Consider the following 17,310-nt stretch of genomic DNA (forward strand, 5'->3'; position numbering starts at 1 on the left):
AGTGGCTGCTTACCTGGCTACTACTTCTATTTTCCTCTGGGGCATTAATCTTTTTTTTGTATTTAAATTATTAATCCGTCATTGACCCTTCAGAGGATAATACTTAATTCCCTTCCCAATTTTATTTTTTTTTCTTAATGGGAAATTGGATGTTGAGAGATTATGGCATGGTGAAAAGCCACTATTATCTAATGATTTCATTATACTGTTTAAACTTCTAATTTAATTCGAAAATAATCTCAACAAAGTATATCTGAATCAAAGAATCTCCGAATCAATGTGCTTAATTAGGCAAAGTTTTATAACTTTGTCGGAGATCTGGTAGATGGAACCCAAGATTTCAAGCGTGTTTTGTTTTGCCTTCGGAAGGTGATGACCACATCTTATGGGAAAACAGCGGCTTGTTGGTGTCTCGGCCTTGCGCAGCTACTGCCATGCATGCAGAGGAGCCTGAGACATGAGTGGGCCTGCAAGCGGTCAATATGGGGCCATTTTCAGTCATTGTCAGTGACAGTAAAGGCTTTGTCTCTTAATAATTATTACTATATCATTCCCCGCTCTACATAGTACATGAAATTATTTTGTTTAATGTAAATTAAATTAAATTAAATTAAAAAAAAAACTTGAGTAGCTCATTTTATCTTATTAAATTCAGATTTGGATATGAGGTAAATTTATATAAAAAAAATTTATAAAATTTATTTTTAATAAATTTAATATTAAAGGTTAATTTTTAATAAACTTAATATTAAAGGTTAAAATTAAAAAAATAATATTCCATTACTAGTATAAGTTTTAATAGAAAAAATTATAGAGTATTATTTTAAAAATAATCTAATATTGAAAAATATAATTGAAAAAAATCTTTTAAAAAATTAAATTAGTAAAGGATAAAGTTAAAAAAAACTGAAAAAACATCAAATACTATTTTAATGAAAGATATTTTTTTTGAATTAAGGCTCTCGTGATTTAGCCACTTTGTCAATTGAAAAAAAAAAAAAGGATTATTCAGTCACAACTCTCTAGAGTTGCCACCTTAAATGCAACGTTTTGCTTAACAAATCAGGAAACAAAAATTATGTCAGAATGCCTTCTTTTCGAAGAAAGGAAAAGAGTAAGATAATTTCTTTGAAAAGCACTTTGCCTGTAAAATTGTTTGGCGTGCTTTTATGGAAACTTGCGTCAGTGGATGAGGTTGATGATAATCTGGCAAACAGATCGAGCACTACCGCCTGAGAAAGTAGAAAAGGCTGGATATGCTCCTCGATCATTGCTTCTTCTTTCAAAAAATCTCAGTCCGTGCTATCTCGATTTAGCCCCACGAAATGACTCATCGGGCTAATCAACTCGCCGGGTGAGTTGGGTTTATTAAATATGAAAAACACACGATCCTTTCAAAACAGTGATAATTAGCAGAATTTCCTGTTCTTTTACCTTATTAGTATCTTAAGTTCAATTGCGGAAAACAAGGAATCGTTGACAATGACCATGTAAGAAAACTCCATCAGTCTAGCGATATAATCTTAAGACAACATGCTTCTAAAAGCAACACAAGTTGACTTAAGCGGCATAATCTGGCGAATAACATGCCAGATCTAGAGTGAAACAAGGTACATGCATGGTGATCCTGCTAGGAATGTTGCAGCAGCAGCAGCATTACTCTGTGTTACCTGACTCCATTGTCTGGAGCAGTGGAGCTGTGACCAATGCCAGTGTAAGATCAGGGGGATTGTGATTCGCCAGACCTCTTACGAATCTCCCTGTACTCTTGGCATTTAGCACACAGATGGCAGAAAAGGCTGGTAACAAAGTCACAGAATTGCGCTTCCTGCACATATATAAATGGCTTTATCCCAAACAGTTTATTATCATGTGCAGCTCGCAAGAAAGCAGTTAAAACACCGAAATGGCTTGCTTGTCTTCTTCTCTTGAAGTATGTGGCTCAACTGAACCACTGGTAAGTCTCAGATCACTGAAGAGTTAGCAAACAAATTTTATTGTTTGATGATTTTTTTTTAAGCAAAAGGGTATCTTTTTTTGTTATGTGATTTCTTCTCAGTGAACATTACCGAGTGTTTTTGATTTTATAGGTGGGAAACAACTCAAACAAGGATCTAGACTTGGCTCAACACGACGATATAGAAATGGCATGATTTGTTTTGTTAGTTCATTGAGTGTTTAGGTCAACTTTTCTGGGGTTTTGTTTGTTTTGACAATTGCTTAGGGGATTTGCTACTCACATGCCTTGTCAGTTGCTTTACTGTGTTTTGTTACTTTAAGAGCGGAGCTTGAATTGGAATGAAAATCTTGACTAGAAAATATTCATTTTTGTTGGCTGTAAGTTGGTAGGAGTAATATAGCAAGAGAAAGAGAGATTGTTGCCACCACTAGAAAATAGAAAAACGCCTTTCCGTTGAAAACTTTTATCACCGATGGATCACCAACTGAAACACTTCATCGGACAAAGTTTTGTCTAGAATTTCTATCCGTCGGTACTTTCACCGATAATTGCTAATACCAACAGAATATTGGTGTCAAAAAAATAAAATACATTGATCAATTTTTCTCGGTCATTTTCTCGGTAAATGATTTACTGATGAAATATTTTGTCGTCTATTCCATAAAAAAAAAAAAAACTAACTATTGCCGCTGGGATTGTCAATGGAATATTGGTGACCGAATTTCCATCGGAGAGCAGCGGCAGAATATTCGTCAACGTTTCCATTACTATTGCCAGTTTTCTGGTACCATGCAGAGTTAATGGACAACATAGGAAAGGGTAAGCAAGGAGTTGTATCTGTTTCAAATGAATCATTGAATGGGTGGACAGTACTGAATAAGTTAAGGTCTAGGTCGTCTACTTCGATTATATACATCGCGTTTATGACGTGGATTATCGAAAGGAACGAAGAAACCAGCTGTTTTGAAGCTTTTGGTCGCCTAGAGCAGGACATGGTGAGCAATGCCTTGCATAAGTTTCTGTGGACTTGCTCAAGCAACTTGGAAATTCTAGTGTTGGGAAGTTGGATTCTTTGACTATGACCATGAAAATGTAGTGACTTCAGTCTGACTTATAAGCTAACTCATATTCTAATAAAAGATAGCCACTGTTGTGAACAACGCAAAGAGTATGTTCGGATTCTGTTGCTCGTGACAGCATTTTGTTGTAAACAGAAAATTGAAGCGGTTGCTGGAAGGTGTTCAATTGACAATGTCCATCAAAAAACCGGTGCCGCTCAGCTGGAGATACCAGTATCAGACAAGAGTGCTTGCGACAGTGATACTTTAACAGAGGACCAAGAATATATGAAGGAAATAAAGGAGCTGCATGCATACCTTGACATGGTAAACTTTTTGCTCTCTGGAAATTAAGAATTCTTATTATGTTCAACAATTTGCTCTCTGCAACAATATATAACAAGCACAAAAATATAACCAGCTGATTTTTTCCACCGGATCAGTGTTGTGATTTTGATCCAATTAGCAGGAATTTTGATAATCGGGTGATTAATGTTATCTTAGTGTTGGGTTTGTTGTTCATATGATATAACAAGTGATCCTGAATCGTTAGGTATAAATCTAACATAATTAGATGATGATCTATTCTAGATAGTCTGTATATAAGGTTTAACAGATGCATTTCTAGACTAATAGGACAGGTTCAAGTCCAAGAAAAAATATGGTTATGTCAGACCAGAATAATAGCTCAAATTAATGCAGATGGAAGTTAAAGACACAACAAACATAGAACACAGATATTGTTGAGCAAAAAAGACTATAGATATGAAGTATAAATTCACAAGTTTATTCTCTCTGAAAGTAATACTTAATAGGTTTACAAAACCTTAAGAACCATGCATTTCAGAGACTGTTTTAGCTTTTTAGGATAGGAAAGTAGATGCTAATACTTTATCTTATTCTCAGTTCATTGCCAAACGAAACTGTATGATACAAAATAGATGACTTGGTGTTCCATTTCGGAGGACTAGAAGATCGCCTGACATCCTTTATGGATACTATATATCACTTGAGGGAGTTTTCAATGTCAATCACAAATCGGTATTTCACATCATTCTTTATCAACCTCTCAAGTGCTTCATTCACAGACTGAATTGGTATGACTTCTACTTTGGGGTAGATTTTGTGAGTACCACAAAAGTCCAGCATTTCCTGTGTATGTTTTGTGCCTCCTGTTGCACTTCCAGAAATGGATATCATACCTGCCGAAGTAAGGAAAAATGCAAACCCAGATTAATGAAATCAGGATTCTGACACTTAAACTGACATTTCCTTTCATTTTTTTCCTTGTATAAATCACTTTACCAACAAGCAGCTTCAGAGGAGTGAGCTTCATTTCACTTGGAGCGCCCACGAGGACCAGGACTCCAGCGGTCTTCAGAGTTGTAATGTATGGATCAAATGGATGTTCACCTGATGCTGTGTCAATAATGAAGTCCAGGGATTTATCCAGAGCCTGCAAATAAGGATCATTAATCCACTAGCAAATCTCAATCCCTGTAAGCTGCTAGAGAAAACTCATCGGACTGCGTACCTTCATTTGCTCCGTGTCCGACGAGACTACAAAGTTGTCTGCTCCAAGCAGATTCAAGGCTTCCTCTTTTTTCGATATGCTTGTGCTGAAAACTGTGACATTCATTCCAAAAGCCTTCCCAAACTTCACAGCCATGTGACCAAGGCCGCCTAGTCCAATCACCCCGAGGGATTTTCCAGGTTGGTTCATCTTGTGACGAATCATGGGAGTGTAGACTGTTATGCCAGCGCACAGCAATGGTGCTGCTAAAGCTAGTGGATAACCGTCAGGTATTCTGTGGCAGTATCTGTTAAAGACAACAAGAAAGTTATTTTATGTATCATGTGCTTCACACACTGCGAATTCTAAAGTCCAAAGGTATGCACACCTTTCGTGAACAACAATAAAACTGGAGTACCCTCCTTTTGTGATGGTGCCATCGACATCAACACTGTTAAAGGTGGTAATAACTCCATTTGCACAATGCACTTCGAGCCCATCGTTACAATACTCACAATCCCTGCATGAATTGATAAATGTTCCCACTCCGACATGGTCGCCCATTTTGAAGCGTTGAACATCAGATCCAACCTCTTGAACAGTTCCAACTATCTCATGACTGAACAAAATAAAACATCATAAGCATGTCAATTGAAGGAGAATGAAAAACAAGAAATTCCCCGTGATATTCCCTTCTCATCAGCACAAGTTCATCACTACCTTACTAAGACTGAGATATTATATCAAGGAAATATCTCATTTCATAAACTTAATCTAGTAAGGTAATAAGAAATAATTTATATTATTCTTTTACACACCCTGGCACAACTGGGTATAATGACTTTTTGAATTTGTTCCTGGTATAGAGAACATCTGCATAGCAAATTCCACAGTGTGTTATTTTTACTGAAATGTCATCTTTCCCAACATCCCTGCAGAAGTTTTCACAGTCAATTAGTAGTTGAATATATGTTAATAACATCGAGGACTATGAGTTCTTTCATTGCCATTATCGTTATATATGATATTCATACCTTCTTTTAAATTCATACGGGGACAGAACTCCTGATTCATCTTTTGCAGCCCAGGCAAGGCAATTCTCACTCTTATCTGAAGCCATCCTCCAGTTCTCTCTAAGCAATGAAGCAGAACTTCAACAATGACCTGCATAGAATTTACTCATCACGTTAATTCAGATTCAGTGAAAGAATCAGCAACTGGAAAGTTCACCGAGAAATACAAAGAGAAATCTAGGAGATTGGACCTGTAAGATGCTCTAGAGCTAGGATAAATGCTCAGCGCAGAGCAGGAAGAGAAGGGATAAGCAGCAGCTGTGGATAGGGCCTTGCATATAACGAAGTGTATATATAGTGATTCCAGGAGGCTTCTATGGGGGATCAAGACTGGAAATAAAATAAATGTGGTCACAGTTTTGGATCATAAACGTCATGAAAGACTTCATATTAAGACAAGAAAGTCTGTAATGAAGTAATGAAGTCGGAAAAAAAGTTGAGTAAAGCAAGAAAGTCTGTAATGAAGTCGGAAAAAAAGTTGAGTAAATCGTGAGTGGCTCCACCCGGAACAGAACAACTGATGACATATGTGGTGATGTATCCGCCATCATGTGACGCAATATCTGATCTCATGTTGGTCCTAACTTCCACCAGTTGTTAATTAATTGGTGATATTACTGTAGTAGACATGTTCAAAGATGCAAGTGAAAACGAATATAATTTTTTTTCAAAAAAAGAATTTCTAGTTTCCTTTCTCCCCTTGACCAGTTCTCTAGTTTTTGCGTGCCTTGTGTGTCAAATAAATATTTTTAACTCCAAATCAGCGAGGTGATACCTCAATAATAGTTTTATATTAACCTCTAATAAATCTCCTCAATAACAACTTTCCAGGCTTGAAACTTATCTTGCACGAACCAGATGTGAAAATCAAATTCGTGTTTGATGTAATATCAAGAAACTATCTTAACTCAAATAAAAATTTAAATTGATAGATAAAATCTTAAAAATAATTTTATATTACTTTTTAAAATAACTTGAGACTGCTTAATGAAATTGAAACTAGCAGTCCTGCTCTTCCAATCTGTAGAATATATATTTCATCGTAGCATAAAAAGCATAGGCTACAAATCCAAGTATTTTTTGCTATTTATGTTTCCTTCATAATTAAATTCCTTTTGTCCTGTTTCCGTCAACAAGCTCGTTTAGTTCGTCCGGACTTCTTTTAAGGTTTGGACCTTTCAATCTGGAAACTTTAGCCAAAAACAAATAGTCTGAATCTTCAAGTTGTCTTTGTCACCTGAATAACTAAGAAACTGAAATATCCTTGTTTCTGTGATGGTGCCATCCACATCATTGCCATTGAATGTGGTAACTAGCCCATTTGAGCTATGAACTCCAAGCTCTTCATTGCAGTACTCACAATCTCTGCGTGGCTTGACATATTTTCCTTCTCTAACATCATGGTCACCAATTTCGAAGTGATGAATCTCTTATCGAACAATCCATGGCTGCACAACAAAACATAACCATGTCAAGTGAAAGACAAACGCAGGAAATTGATCATCGCAGTTCTTTTGCAACTATAAGAATCCAGTTCTGGCAAAAAACTAAAAATAAAAAACCTAAATTTCAGCAGTTATGATCTGCAAATAGGGCTCGTCACATCCCAGGCACTAGGATACGTTATGTTTTCAAGTTTACTCCAGGTGTAACGCACATCAATGTAACAAATTCCACGTAGAGTTATTCTTACTGCATAAAGTCGAGTTTGGAAAAAATGGTGTACGAATTGAAAACGGTTACAGAATTCTTGACTAAACAGGAGAAGCGATATAGCACAGATGACACGAGTTGATCCACGATCCATTATGTGACACATTGTCTGATCTCAAACAATTCCCAACTTTCACCAATTTTTAATTAATGCTGGGGAAATCACAGTTGCAGAATGGTGAAGATGCAATGAAAGAAAATTCCCTGTTATATGTTCCTGAAACTAAATCAGATGAGAAAAATCTGTTCTTTTGTTGAAGAAATTTCAATCTGTTTTTCAGATTCTTTTCAGTGCCATTTCCTCGGCAAAATACTATCGGATCGAATCACAAAAAATGGCTCACGGTCGAAGTTTACTACATTAAGAGAGTTCTTTCATAATTGTTTTCTTGAAACTCTCCATTGCCTGTCCATCATGTGGAATTTGAAGCTGATCTTGACACTGCTGAAGCCATTTGAAAATAACTTAAGAGAGTTTTTTATTTCCTTCATTGGACAACATAGCAGAGACAATAACATGCATGATTCTGATCATTGGCTTCAAGATGAAGCTCCAGCTACCCACAGGAAACTAACAATAGCAGGGATCACTATCAAAGGTGATTTGCATCTATCTGAATTATTCATATGTTCTAGTAGCATTAAAGGTCTGCAAATTAAACTGCATAAACCATTTATTTAGGTGCTTCTTTTCCAAGTTTGGCCTCACGCATGGCAACAAACTTGTTAACCAGCTTGTCTCTATCCGGCCAGTTCTCATGGATGATTGGAGCATTTGCAAATTCCTGCTTCCATGCCGCTAAGGATGGAAACTTTTCCTGGTCTATCAGTATCAGACCTAGTATCTCCTCAAAGATACCAAGGTAGTAAGCAAGCCATCCTAATGCAATATCCGCTAGCCCAATAGTCTCCCCACCAAAGAATTTCTTTCCTCTTATCTCTTCTTCTAAATATTTCAAGTTCTCCAAGGATGCAAGGACCCCTTCTTCTAGCTCTTTTCCCTCCTTCATAAGCACATCCCCCACAATTGATTGCAAAACCTGCAACCACGCGCAAAGCAAGGTTGCTTCAAATCAATTCATGTTTGATCAAGTTCAGGCAATTCAATCATATAAATCACTGATTATTATGGAAGGGACAGAGGACCTAAACAATTACCTTATCATCACCAAACTTGGCCCAGAAACGAGCATTGGCTTGCTGGTGAGGATCTTCAGGCAACAGAGGATTTTGCTTCCATGTCTCGTCGATGTATTCTAGAATGACAAGTGATTCACAGATGACTTTACCGTTGTGGACAAGCACGGGAACCTTCTTGTAGATAGGATTGTATTGCAAGAGTAAAGGGCTCTTGTTGGAGAGATCTTCATATATGGTATCAAACTCAACACCCTTCAATTTCAGTGCCCAGATGACTCTCAGAGCAAATGAACTTGACCATGTCCTAAACACCTTGACTTCTTCTGCCATGTTGTGTTTTCTTTACTCCATCGATCATAGCTCGATGCCTTTGTAGACAACACATTGACTCTTGCTTTTGCTATGTGGCCACTACACTTCAGCAAAATCTCACTTTCTCCCTGCTTTTCTTGCCAGTTCCTGGGCTCTACCCATTATTTTCGGACAGCCTTTTGTTTTACTTGTTTTTCCTACTAGTTATGGGAGGGTTGGACCGCAAATTGGAAGGCAACATTATGGGGCAGACACAAAAAACTTAAAAGCTCAAGGACTGCTTTGATATAATCTCTCTGTGTCTACATTTATTTATATATCACACGTAAGCGATGACCTATGGCTGCGTGGCCAGTCCACGCTGGTCTACGTTTTTATTAATTGAACTGGTTAAGTGACCCTCGGGTGATGTATTTTTATTTTTTATAAAAAAATTATTTATACAAGTTTTTTTAATACTTTTAGTTAAAAAAATATAATAAATTAAAAAATTTATATACATATTTAATTAAAATAATTATAGATTTATGTGTGTTAATAAATTAATAAAAAATTATTAATAACAATTAAAAATAAAAGTTACAAAACTAAGAAATAAATGTAGATCAAAATATTGAATTTTAAAAAAAATATTAAATTAATTGAATAAAAAAACATAACATGTAAGGCTACACGCATTAAAAATATTATATAAAAATAAATATTTTTTATTTTTTAAAAAAAATTATTTATATAGAAAATAAAAACAAAATCATAAAGGAACCAAAAAAATCACTCTAAAAATTAAACATATAAAAAAAATCAATATTATTGAAAAGAGATCTTTTAAACAAAATAAAAGAAAAAACAATTATTTTTTATTTTTTAATTGATCACATCACTTTATTTCTTTTTAATTATATTCTTTAAAATTATATTTTCATGATAACCATAATTATCAAATCTTGTTCAGGGATTAACTTAATCAAGAAGCGAGGTCTCAGGTTATATGGGTTAACTCAGGTCAACCCGAAAAATTAACAAAAAAATATTCTAGGTTTTGATATTTCATATAAAAAAAATTTAAAAACAGTTCATATGGATATGGGTTATATATGTTGTAAATAATTAAATTTAAAATATTATTTTAAAATATTTTTTATTCTACATTAAAAAAGATATTATCTTATTTTTTAAAATTAAAAAATTAAAATTAAATTTTTTTTATCTCATATTATAAAAATATAATTTTTTTCTTGTAAGCATAAAATATATATAATATAGGATTTTAAATTTCATATTAAAAAAATAAAATATTCTTTTAGTATTTATATAGTAAACCTTGAAATGAGCTAGTAAGCAACTAAAAAATATACATATATATAAAAAATTTCTAATTAGAAAAAAAATACATTTAAAATAAATAAATATTTATCAAGTTTTGAAATATTACAGAAGTTCTTGATTAATCTAGCAAGTTGGCTAGTTTTCTCTTAACCAATTATAAATTTAAATTTTAAATAAAATAAATTCATTTATTAGAATCAATCCAGAGAAATAAATAAAATTGAGTTTGTATGAACAAACAAATAAAAAATATTTAAGTATGATATACAAGATATAATAATTTTAATAACAACTATATCAAAGCCAAGGATTGAGATACCAAATTTAATATCTTTAAATACGGTAATTATATGATACCCAAGACGATACCCAAAATAGTTGGGTGTGCATTAGCAAACAAATAAAAAATATTTGAAAAAACACATTGGTCTTGTGCTCATTTTTGGCCCAGCTATTAGAACCGGAGAAATAAATAAAATTTTACACTAATAAATGCAGTTAAAATCACGCGTGTTTTATTATATAAATAATAATAATAATAAATTCTTCTAACGGTGTTCAAGTCTCCATGATAAGGTATCCTCGTAGTTATTAAATCTGTTGAGCCCAACAAATTAACCCATAAATAAAATTTGTGACTCAAAGTTCGTGAGTTATAAATTGCTTTTTAAAAAAAAAAGAATTGGTAGCGAAACTTGGCTGATTTAACTAGATTTTTAGTGATATATTTACCCTATTAGACTAACTTCAAGAATATTTACAAAAAAAAAAACACTATTTTAACTAAAATAATTAACTTGGATAGTATTTTAGTATTTTATTCAAATCAATCATCGAGTTGATAATTATACTATCTTTCAAATTCAAGATTTTATAAAATAGAACCATTATTTTAAAATAGCCTCCAACAACATTTATACACTGCAAGGAAATCCAGCTGAATCATGAGAAGATTGAATGCTTGAAGAAATACAGAGAGGGAGCCGTTGGATTTCTCCTCTTGTTTCTTGGATCGCATAGTGTATAGGGCCTCTCCCTTGTTCACATAGGCTACATTTGAAAAATTATTAATTTGATATTTTTTAAAGCCAAATGAATTTTAAAATATTATATCTAAATTTAATGATGTTCAAGTACATATTAAAAAAATTAATATTGTTCAAGAATTTGACTATGATATTAATATCAACCCATTTAATCTCAAAAGTTATTTATTTTAATATATGTATATGTGTATATTATCCATATGACTCTCTGAATGTGCCAATTATTTTGAATATTTAATTGTTAATGGATTATAAGTAATGCTTGTAAGGTTATAAAATCTTCAACAATATTAGTAGATTGACTTGCAATAAAAAAATATATAATAAACCCATCTTCAATCAATCTATAAATAGAAAAATATAAAATAAAATTTTTTGTAAAAAAAATTGAACAAAATAATCCTAAACTTCACCCTTTTTTCCCTTTATTTGCAACATTTTTAATCTCTACCCCTCCATTTATTAATCGGGAATTTTTGTAAAAAAAAAAAACCTTGCACAAAATAATTTAATCCTAAAATCACCCCTTTCACCCTTTATTTATAATATTTTTAATCTGTACTCCTCCGCTCCGCTTAGTTCATTCTTTTTCAAGGCAAATAAAATCGGCCCCACTAGAACTCTTTCCACGTGTCAAAAGCCCAAATGATATTGCACCAACTCTTAAACCCTCTGAATACCACATGATCAAACCATCATAAATATCTTCCCTATCGCCTCCCTCCCTCGTAAAACCTTGGCAATCCCCTCTCTCCAGTCTCCGCCACTCTTTGTATCCTCTTAAACCCTAAGAAATCCCCGAATCAGATTTAGGGTTTCTCACTCAAATTTCCAAAACCCTAAAAATGTTATCAACAGTTCTAAGAAGAACTTCTTCTTCTTCTGTACTAGCCCCAAATCGGGCTTTAGCCCTCGTAACACTTCTACAACACCAATTAACCACCACCGCGTCACCAATTCCTCTCAGAAACGGGTCTCTCTCCGGTGAGATTAGACCCTTTTCTTCTTTTCTTGCTTCTCTAATCAAAGCTAGAGACTTTCATGTCAAATCTGGGCCGTTGGATTTTAAGGCGAGTTCGGTGACTGAAACTTTTAACGCTGTACCTGATTATGGCTACGATGAAGGGAAAGGGAATGAAGAGGGGCTTGAAATTTCAAGATTAGGGATTTCTCAAGAGATTGTCGGCGCTTTAGCTAAAAAAGGGATCACGAAATTGTTTCCCATTCAGGTAATTTTATCATTTCCGTTTTAAGAAAATGAAAATTTGGGTTTTTTTTAATATTAATTAAAGTTTTGTTTTTTTGTTGTGATTAAATGAAAATTTGATTGACTTTGCGATTTTTATACTTACTGGGAAATGTATTTCTTATAATTTTTTTTGTGAACAATTACATGAATGTTTTTTGTGTATTCTAATTAAGTTTTGATACTTTGTTGGTAATTATATTATTTCAATGAATTTTTTTTAGCTAATAATTGAATGAAAGAAGTTTGATTTTTTTTTTCTGTTTTCTGTTTTGTTTTGTTTTTTTTTTAATGTAGAGAGCTGTGCTTGAACCGGCTATGCAAGGGAAGGACATGTTTGGTCGAGCTCGAACTGGAACAGGAAAAACACTTGCTTTTGGAATTCCTATACTTGATAAAATTTTACAATTCAATGCGCAACACGGGTTTGTTCATTTATTGTGTTAATTTACTGCCACAGGTGGATTTTATTTTTATTGAATTTGATTTCCTTTTTTTTTTGGGTTTTTTACTTGGCTGGTTTGCGTTGGGTTTGTGTAGGAGAGGGAGGTACCCATTGGGAATGGTTATGGCTCCAACAAGAGAACTTGCAAGACAAGTAGAGAAGGAGTTTCGTGAGGCTGCACCTAGTTTGGATATTACTTGTTTATATGGGGGTACTCCTATTTCACGACAAATGAGGGATCTTGAATATGGTGTTGATGTTGTTGTTGGCACACCTGGTCGTATGATTGATCTGATGAAGAGGGGCTCACTGGTTTTGTCAGAAGTTCAGCATGTTGTTCTTGATGAAGCTGATCAGATGCTTGGTGTGGGATTTGTTGATGATATTGAGACAATCTTGTTGAGTGTGCCTCGGAAACGGCATAGTATGTGCTTCTCTGCTACAATGCCAAGTTGGATCAGAGAACTTGTTAGGAAGTATCTAAAAGATCCTCTGACTATTGATCTTGTAAGTATGGGGATTTGCATGGAGAGTTGAATAGCTGCATGTGGGCACCATAATTTCTTATGTGATATTAGTGTTGACCGGGTTTCTGCAAAGCCTGGGCCTTTATTTTTATCCGCATGGTTGAGTAGTTTCTGTTGTTGATGTGTTTGTGCGACTTTGTTTCATTACTGCTTGCAGTTTCTAACAAATAAAATGTATTTTAGGTTGGAGATTCTGATAAAAAACTGGCTGAAGGAATTACCCTCTATTCAATTGCCTCAGACTTGTATGCAAAAGCATCGATTCTTGGTCCTCTGATTACAGTATGTCTCATGAGCTCCTATTGGTTGTTGTTTTTTAATTTTTCCTTAACCTCTTAATGAGCTTCTATCATGCGAACTGCACATGGTGGAGAAACTTAATAATGATTGTTCCTTTCACTTTCACCCTAACAACAATTTTGCTTTCTCAACTTCGGATATGTATTTTCTTAGGAACATGCTAAAGGAGGAAAATGCATTGTTTTCACTGAGACAAAGCGTGATGCTGATCGATTAGCATATGCCATGGCAAAAACCTATAAATGTGAGGCGTTGCATGGTGATATTTCACAGAGTGTGAGAGAAAGGACACTTTCAGGCTTCCGAGAGGGCCATTTCAATATTTTAGTTGCCACTGATGTTGCGGCACGTGGTCTTGATGTCCCTAATGTTGATCTGGTGAGCTATATTATTTCACATCTTACTGTTGTAGTTCTGGTACAAATAATTATTTGATTGTAGAGAGCTTTAGCTTTAATGTTATGCAACATGTAGCCTCCAAATTCTGTCCTTCTGTTGCTATAACTCAATCCACCATTGCAATAGCATCTGCAATTAGATCTCACAATTCCATGTATTGAAAGCTTTTTTTCTGATCTTCTAACTTAATTTGGTTCAAGTTCTTTCAAAACTGCGAGACCCTAAAGCTTCATACCTTAAATTCGTGCTCCCAAGCCCCAAATTTCTCAAACCATCACCCATCACAAACACAGAAGATCATATTCTTTGAAATCTTCCATGTGTCAACTATATTTTGAAACCAATTGTAAGCAACTCAAATAGCTATTTAGCAAGTTGTCATTCCTTGGCCTGCCATTCCATTCTTATGTTCTCATTTGCATTCCCATCCACTGCTTGCTCAGATAATACATTATGCACTTCCGAGATGTTCAGAGACCTTTGTTCATCGATCTGGCCGTACTGGTCGTGCTGGGAAGAAAGGAACTGCAATTCTTATTTATACTCAAGATGAGAGCAGGCAAGTCCGGATAATTGAACGCGACACAGGGTGCAAATTTTTAGAGGTAACCATCAATCTCCTTTAACCCATCTTTATGTTCCAAATGTTTTGGATGTGTAAAATGCCAGGTCACCAAGTTTCAATTGTGAATTTTCAGAAAATGACATGCATATAGTTTACTCCAGCATTTTTTAGAATCAGACTCATGCAATGTACAGATCATGACAGGCTTTTTTACGTGATTCATGCCCAGTTCTATCTAATTGAGTAAATATACATAACCTGGAAGTAAGTATATGCTGATTGCCACATTAGTATTGTACTGACCTCCATTCCACAAGGATCCATGCCATAACTTTTGAGAACATCCTTTTTATTTTTTTTATTTTTGTTCAATACAAGTTGATGCACAACTTTGATGTAGCTGCTTCCATGTATGTGGTGTGGGAGTCCTTTGCAATGTGCATGTTCTGGTTTTTACAAGGTTCCACATGTTTGATCTATTTTTGATTGACCTCAATCAAAAAGGGTGTCCTCATTATGGTGTTTTTCAGCTCCCTAAGATCACTGTTGATGGTGAAAGCATAGACATGTACAATGACATGGGTCGTGGACGATTTAATTCATTTGGAAGTCCAAGAGGATTTGGTGATGGTGGCCGATATGGTGGTCAGGGGAATTATGGATCTGGGCAAGGCTTTAGGAATTCTGGTTTTGGCCGCTCTGATGGTCAGTTTTCAGGATCAAGTCGCAATGGCTATAACAGAAACCAATCAGGGAATTTTGGCCGCTCTAGTAACTTTGGCGAGTCAAGAACAGACCGCTCCAGTAATTTTGGGGACTTCGGTTCAGGCCGTTCTAGCAGTTTTGGGGACTCTGGTTCGGGCCGTTCTTATGGATTTGGCAACAATTCAGGCCTAACCAATAGATCACAGAATGATTATCATTTTAGACAATCTGCGGGCTTTGGAGACTCCAGGAAGTGATGGCATGAACAGCAAGAGAATACAATTCTGACTTCATGAAATGGTATAACACTTGCTCCTACCAAACTCTTCTCACTGCTCCCTTGGTAACATAATATTTTAACTTGAGTAGTTCCATGTGTGAATTTTCTAATAGATACAATCCCAAGGAGTCCAGAAGATGTGCCATTTATCTATTAGTTGAATCCCTGCTGATATTGTGTCTTTCTTCAATCGAATACTAAAGTACTCTGTAGGGCAATCTTGTACTGAGCTCTTAATACCTAAAGTAGAACTATCAAATTAATGGCTTTACACATCTGTAGTGCAAAAAACATTTGAGGTAAGAGGACTTGGAGCATTTCCCTTCAACTAGTAACCCTTAGTTGGGAATCCCATACACCTATTTGCACTGTGGTGGTGATCTCTGCCTCCCCATTTGATCATTTGAATTTTTATGGGGACGATCATTAGCAGCCCGTCTCCTTTTGTCCTAATTACTTGCAGTTACGTGATGGAAATGTGTTTGATTAAAGGGACGGAGATAGAGACTAAATAAACCGTTTCCAAAATAGTTTTGAAGTGTATTACGTCTTTTCAAAACAAAAGTCATAGGAAGACATGTTCTTGTCTCTAATCAAACACTACCTAAGAGATCACCTTGTCAATTGCTTGCACTCGAAAGATTCGTATTCTATAACATCTAATGGCTTGCATCACAGATGAAGAGGCAAGAATTGCATCCGAAAGAAAATGGAGATCAGGATACAGTTGTGTGCAGAAGAAGGGCTGCGTGGCTCTCTGGGCTTCAGTTGGTGAGAGGAATGTTTACTAGTAGGTTTAGCTATTTTTAATTTGAAAAAGCAAATGGTTTGCTGTTTATATTATGAAGTGAAAAACAAGGTGACTGTGATTCAGATAAATAGAGAAGAGCTTTTATATGTAATCAAGCTTTCTAGTTTAGGAAATTTTCCCAGCTGTTTCTATGCTTCACCATTTTTTGTACTGAGGACCACTCGAACTAATAGTAACAGTTGCCCATAATCCTGATGTCAATTTTATTAAATCTGTTTTCCAGGAATTTCTTTCCATTCAAAAAATGTTTATTTGTAAAATATTTTATGATATTTTGAAAAATGAACAATCGTTGTTCGTTTTGTTGATCTCCTTTGATCTGTCATGTATAACGGTTTGAGTCAGGAAAGGTGAAATATTGTTAATTTATTTAAAAATTATCAAAAGTAGTTTTTTTAAAAATAAAATAAATTTATCCTCGCATTTTCTTATATAAATTTTTTTGACACTTGCAATTATAATAAAATTCGGTCTATTTTCTGACTACTTTTGGTGGGTCTTGGTTCCGGTAAAACATGAGTGTTTACCAAATTTTGGATCCGGTGCAATTGGGGTCCAATTGATAAACAACTCAGGTTCAATTCTGTTATACTCATCCTAAAATAACTAGCCAAAATTTTTAATCATACGATAAGTATTTGATTAAATTATTTTATCCATCTCTCTTGTCTAAATAAGAGAAAAACAAGCACTGCGGTGCGTGTCTGTATATAATCTTAAATCAAGAACCCTAATGGACCTAAAAGCCAATCTAATACTATGATGAACACTGCTAGTTTCAAGCTATGGAAGGACCAGTGGTGGTGGCTCTGGCTGATCCCTGCTTGTCAATATAAAAAATGAACATAGAGATCTTGTAATAAAAGGCCGATACCTAGACAGAGACAGCTT

The 17,310-nt window shown here is 34.8% G+C and overlaps 3 protein-coding genes across 4 annotated transcripts; 1 reads left to right on the top strand and 2 right to left on the bottom strand.

The window, feature by feature from the left end:
* Positions 1 to 3,784: 3,784 nt before the first annotated feature.
* LOC105115031 (probable cinnamyl alcohol dehydrogenase 1) lies at positions 3,785 to 5,980 on the bottom strand. Its single transcript, XM_011011795.1, has 7 exons — positions 5,796 to 5,980; positions 5,566 to 5,695; positions 5,350 to 5,463; positions 4,920 to 5,150; positions 4,553 to 4,838; positions 4,324 to 4,474; positions 3,785 to 4,220 (listed from the first exon to the last, which is right to left on the bottom strand). Exons 2-7 carry the CDS (start codon positions 5,649 to 5,651, stop codon positions 4,024 to 4,026), a joined length of 1,065 nt encoding a protein of 354 aa, XP_011010097.1. The 5' UTR covers positions 5,652 to 5,695; positions 5,796 to 5,980; the 3' UTR covers positions 3,785 to 4,023.
* Positions 5,981 to 7,771: 1,791 nt separating this feature from the next.
* LOC105115032 (probable glutathione S-transferase) lies at positions 7,772 to 8,836 on the bottom strand. Its single transcript, XM_011011796.1, has 2 exons — positions 8,476 to 8,836; positions 7,772 to 8,357 (listed from the first exon to the last, which is right to left on the bottom strand). The coding sequence occupies exons 1-2, from the start codon at positions 8,785 to 8,787 to the stop codon at positions 7,992 to 7,994; spliced, it is 678 nt and encodes a 225-aa protein (XP_011010098.1). The 5' UTR covers positions 8,788 to 8,836; the 3' UTR covers positions 7,772 to 7,991.
* Positions 8,837 to 11,827: 2,991 nt separating this feature from the next.
* On the top strand, positions 11,828 to 16,620 carry LOC105115033 (DEAD-box ATP-dependent RNA helicase 53-like). 2 transcript variants are annotated; one of them, XM_011011798.1, is made up of 8 exons: positions 11,828 to 12,370; positions 12,685 to 12,812; positions 12,928 to 13,339; positions 13,543 to 13,641; positions 13,813 to 14,037; positions 14,502 to 14,663; positions 15,154 to 15,628; positions 15,722 to 16,149. In XM_011011798.1, exons 1-7 carry the CDS (start codon positions 11,987 to 11,989, stop codon positions 15,583 to 15,585), a joined length of 1,842 nt encoding a protein of 613 aa, XP_011010100.1. In that variant the 5' UTR covers positions 11,828 to 11,986; the 3' UTR covers positions 15,586 to 15,628; positions 15,722 to 16,149. The 2 variants fall into 2 exon arrangements, with proteins under 2 accessions (XP_011010100.1, XP_011010099.1); XM_011011797.1 differs by lacking the exon at positions 15,722 to 16,149 and adding an exon at positions 16,287 to 16,620 and having other exon boundaries at positions 11,829 to 12,370.
* Positions 16,621 to 17,310: the final 690 nt, after the last annotated feature.

Source organism: Populus euphratica, unplaced genomic scaffold (genome assembly GCF_000495115.2).
Source record: "Populus euphratica unplaced genomic scaffold, PopEup_1.0 scaffold633.1, whole genome shotgun sequence".
Classification (NCBI taxonomy): Eukaryota; Viridiplantae; Streptophyta; class Magnoliopsida; order Malpighiales; family Salicaceae; genus Populus; species Populus euphratica.

Bases quoted from the DNA above. Each gene is read 5' to 3' on its own strand.
- LOC105115032 (XM_011011796.1), bottom strand. From the start codon at position 8,787: ATGGCAGAAGAAGTCAAGGTGTTTAGGACATGGTCAAGTTCATTTGCT. The intron at 8,358-8,475 runs GTAATTGTTTAG...GCGTGGTTGCAG, and splicing joins CCAAGTTTGGTGATGATAAG to GTTTTGCAATCAATTGTGGG.
- LOC105115033 (XM_011011798.1), top strand. From the start codon at position 11,987: ATGTTATCAACAGTTCTAAGAAGAACTTCTTCTTCTTCTGTACTAGCC. The intron at 14,038-14,501 runs GTGAGCTATATT...CTGCTTGCTCAG, and splicing joins ATGTCCCTAATGTTGATCTG to ATAATACATTATGCACTTCC. The intron at 14,664-15,153 runs GTAACCATCAAT...GGTGTTTTTCAG, and splicing joins CAGGGTGCAAATTTTTAGAG to CTCCCTAAGATCACTGTTGA.
- LOC105115031 (XM_011011795.1), bottom strand. From the start codon at position 5,651: ATGGCTTCAGATAAGAGTGAGAATTGCCTTGCCTGGGCTGCAAAAGAT. The intron at 5,464-5,565 runs GTATGAATATCA...AAACTTCTGCAG, and splicing joins CCGTATGAATTTAAAAGAAG to GGATGTTGGGAAAGATGACA. The intron at 4,221-4,323 runs GTAAAGTGATTT...TTACTTCGGCAG, and splicing joins TCCTCTGAAGCTGCTTGTTG to GTATGATATCCATTTCTGGA.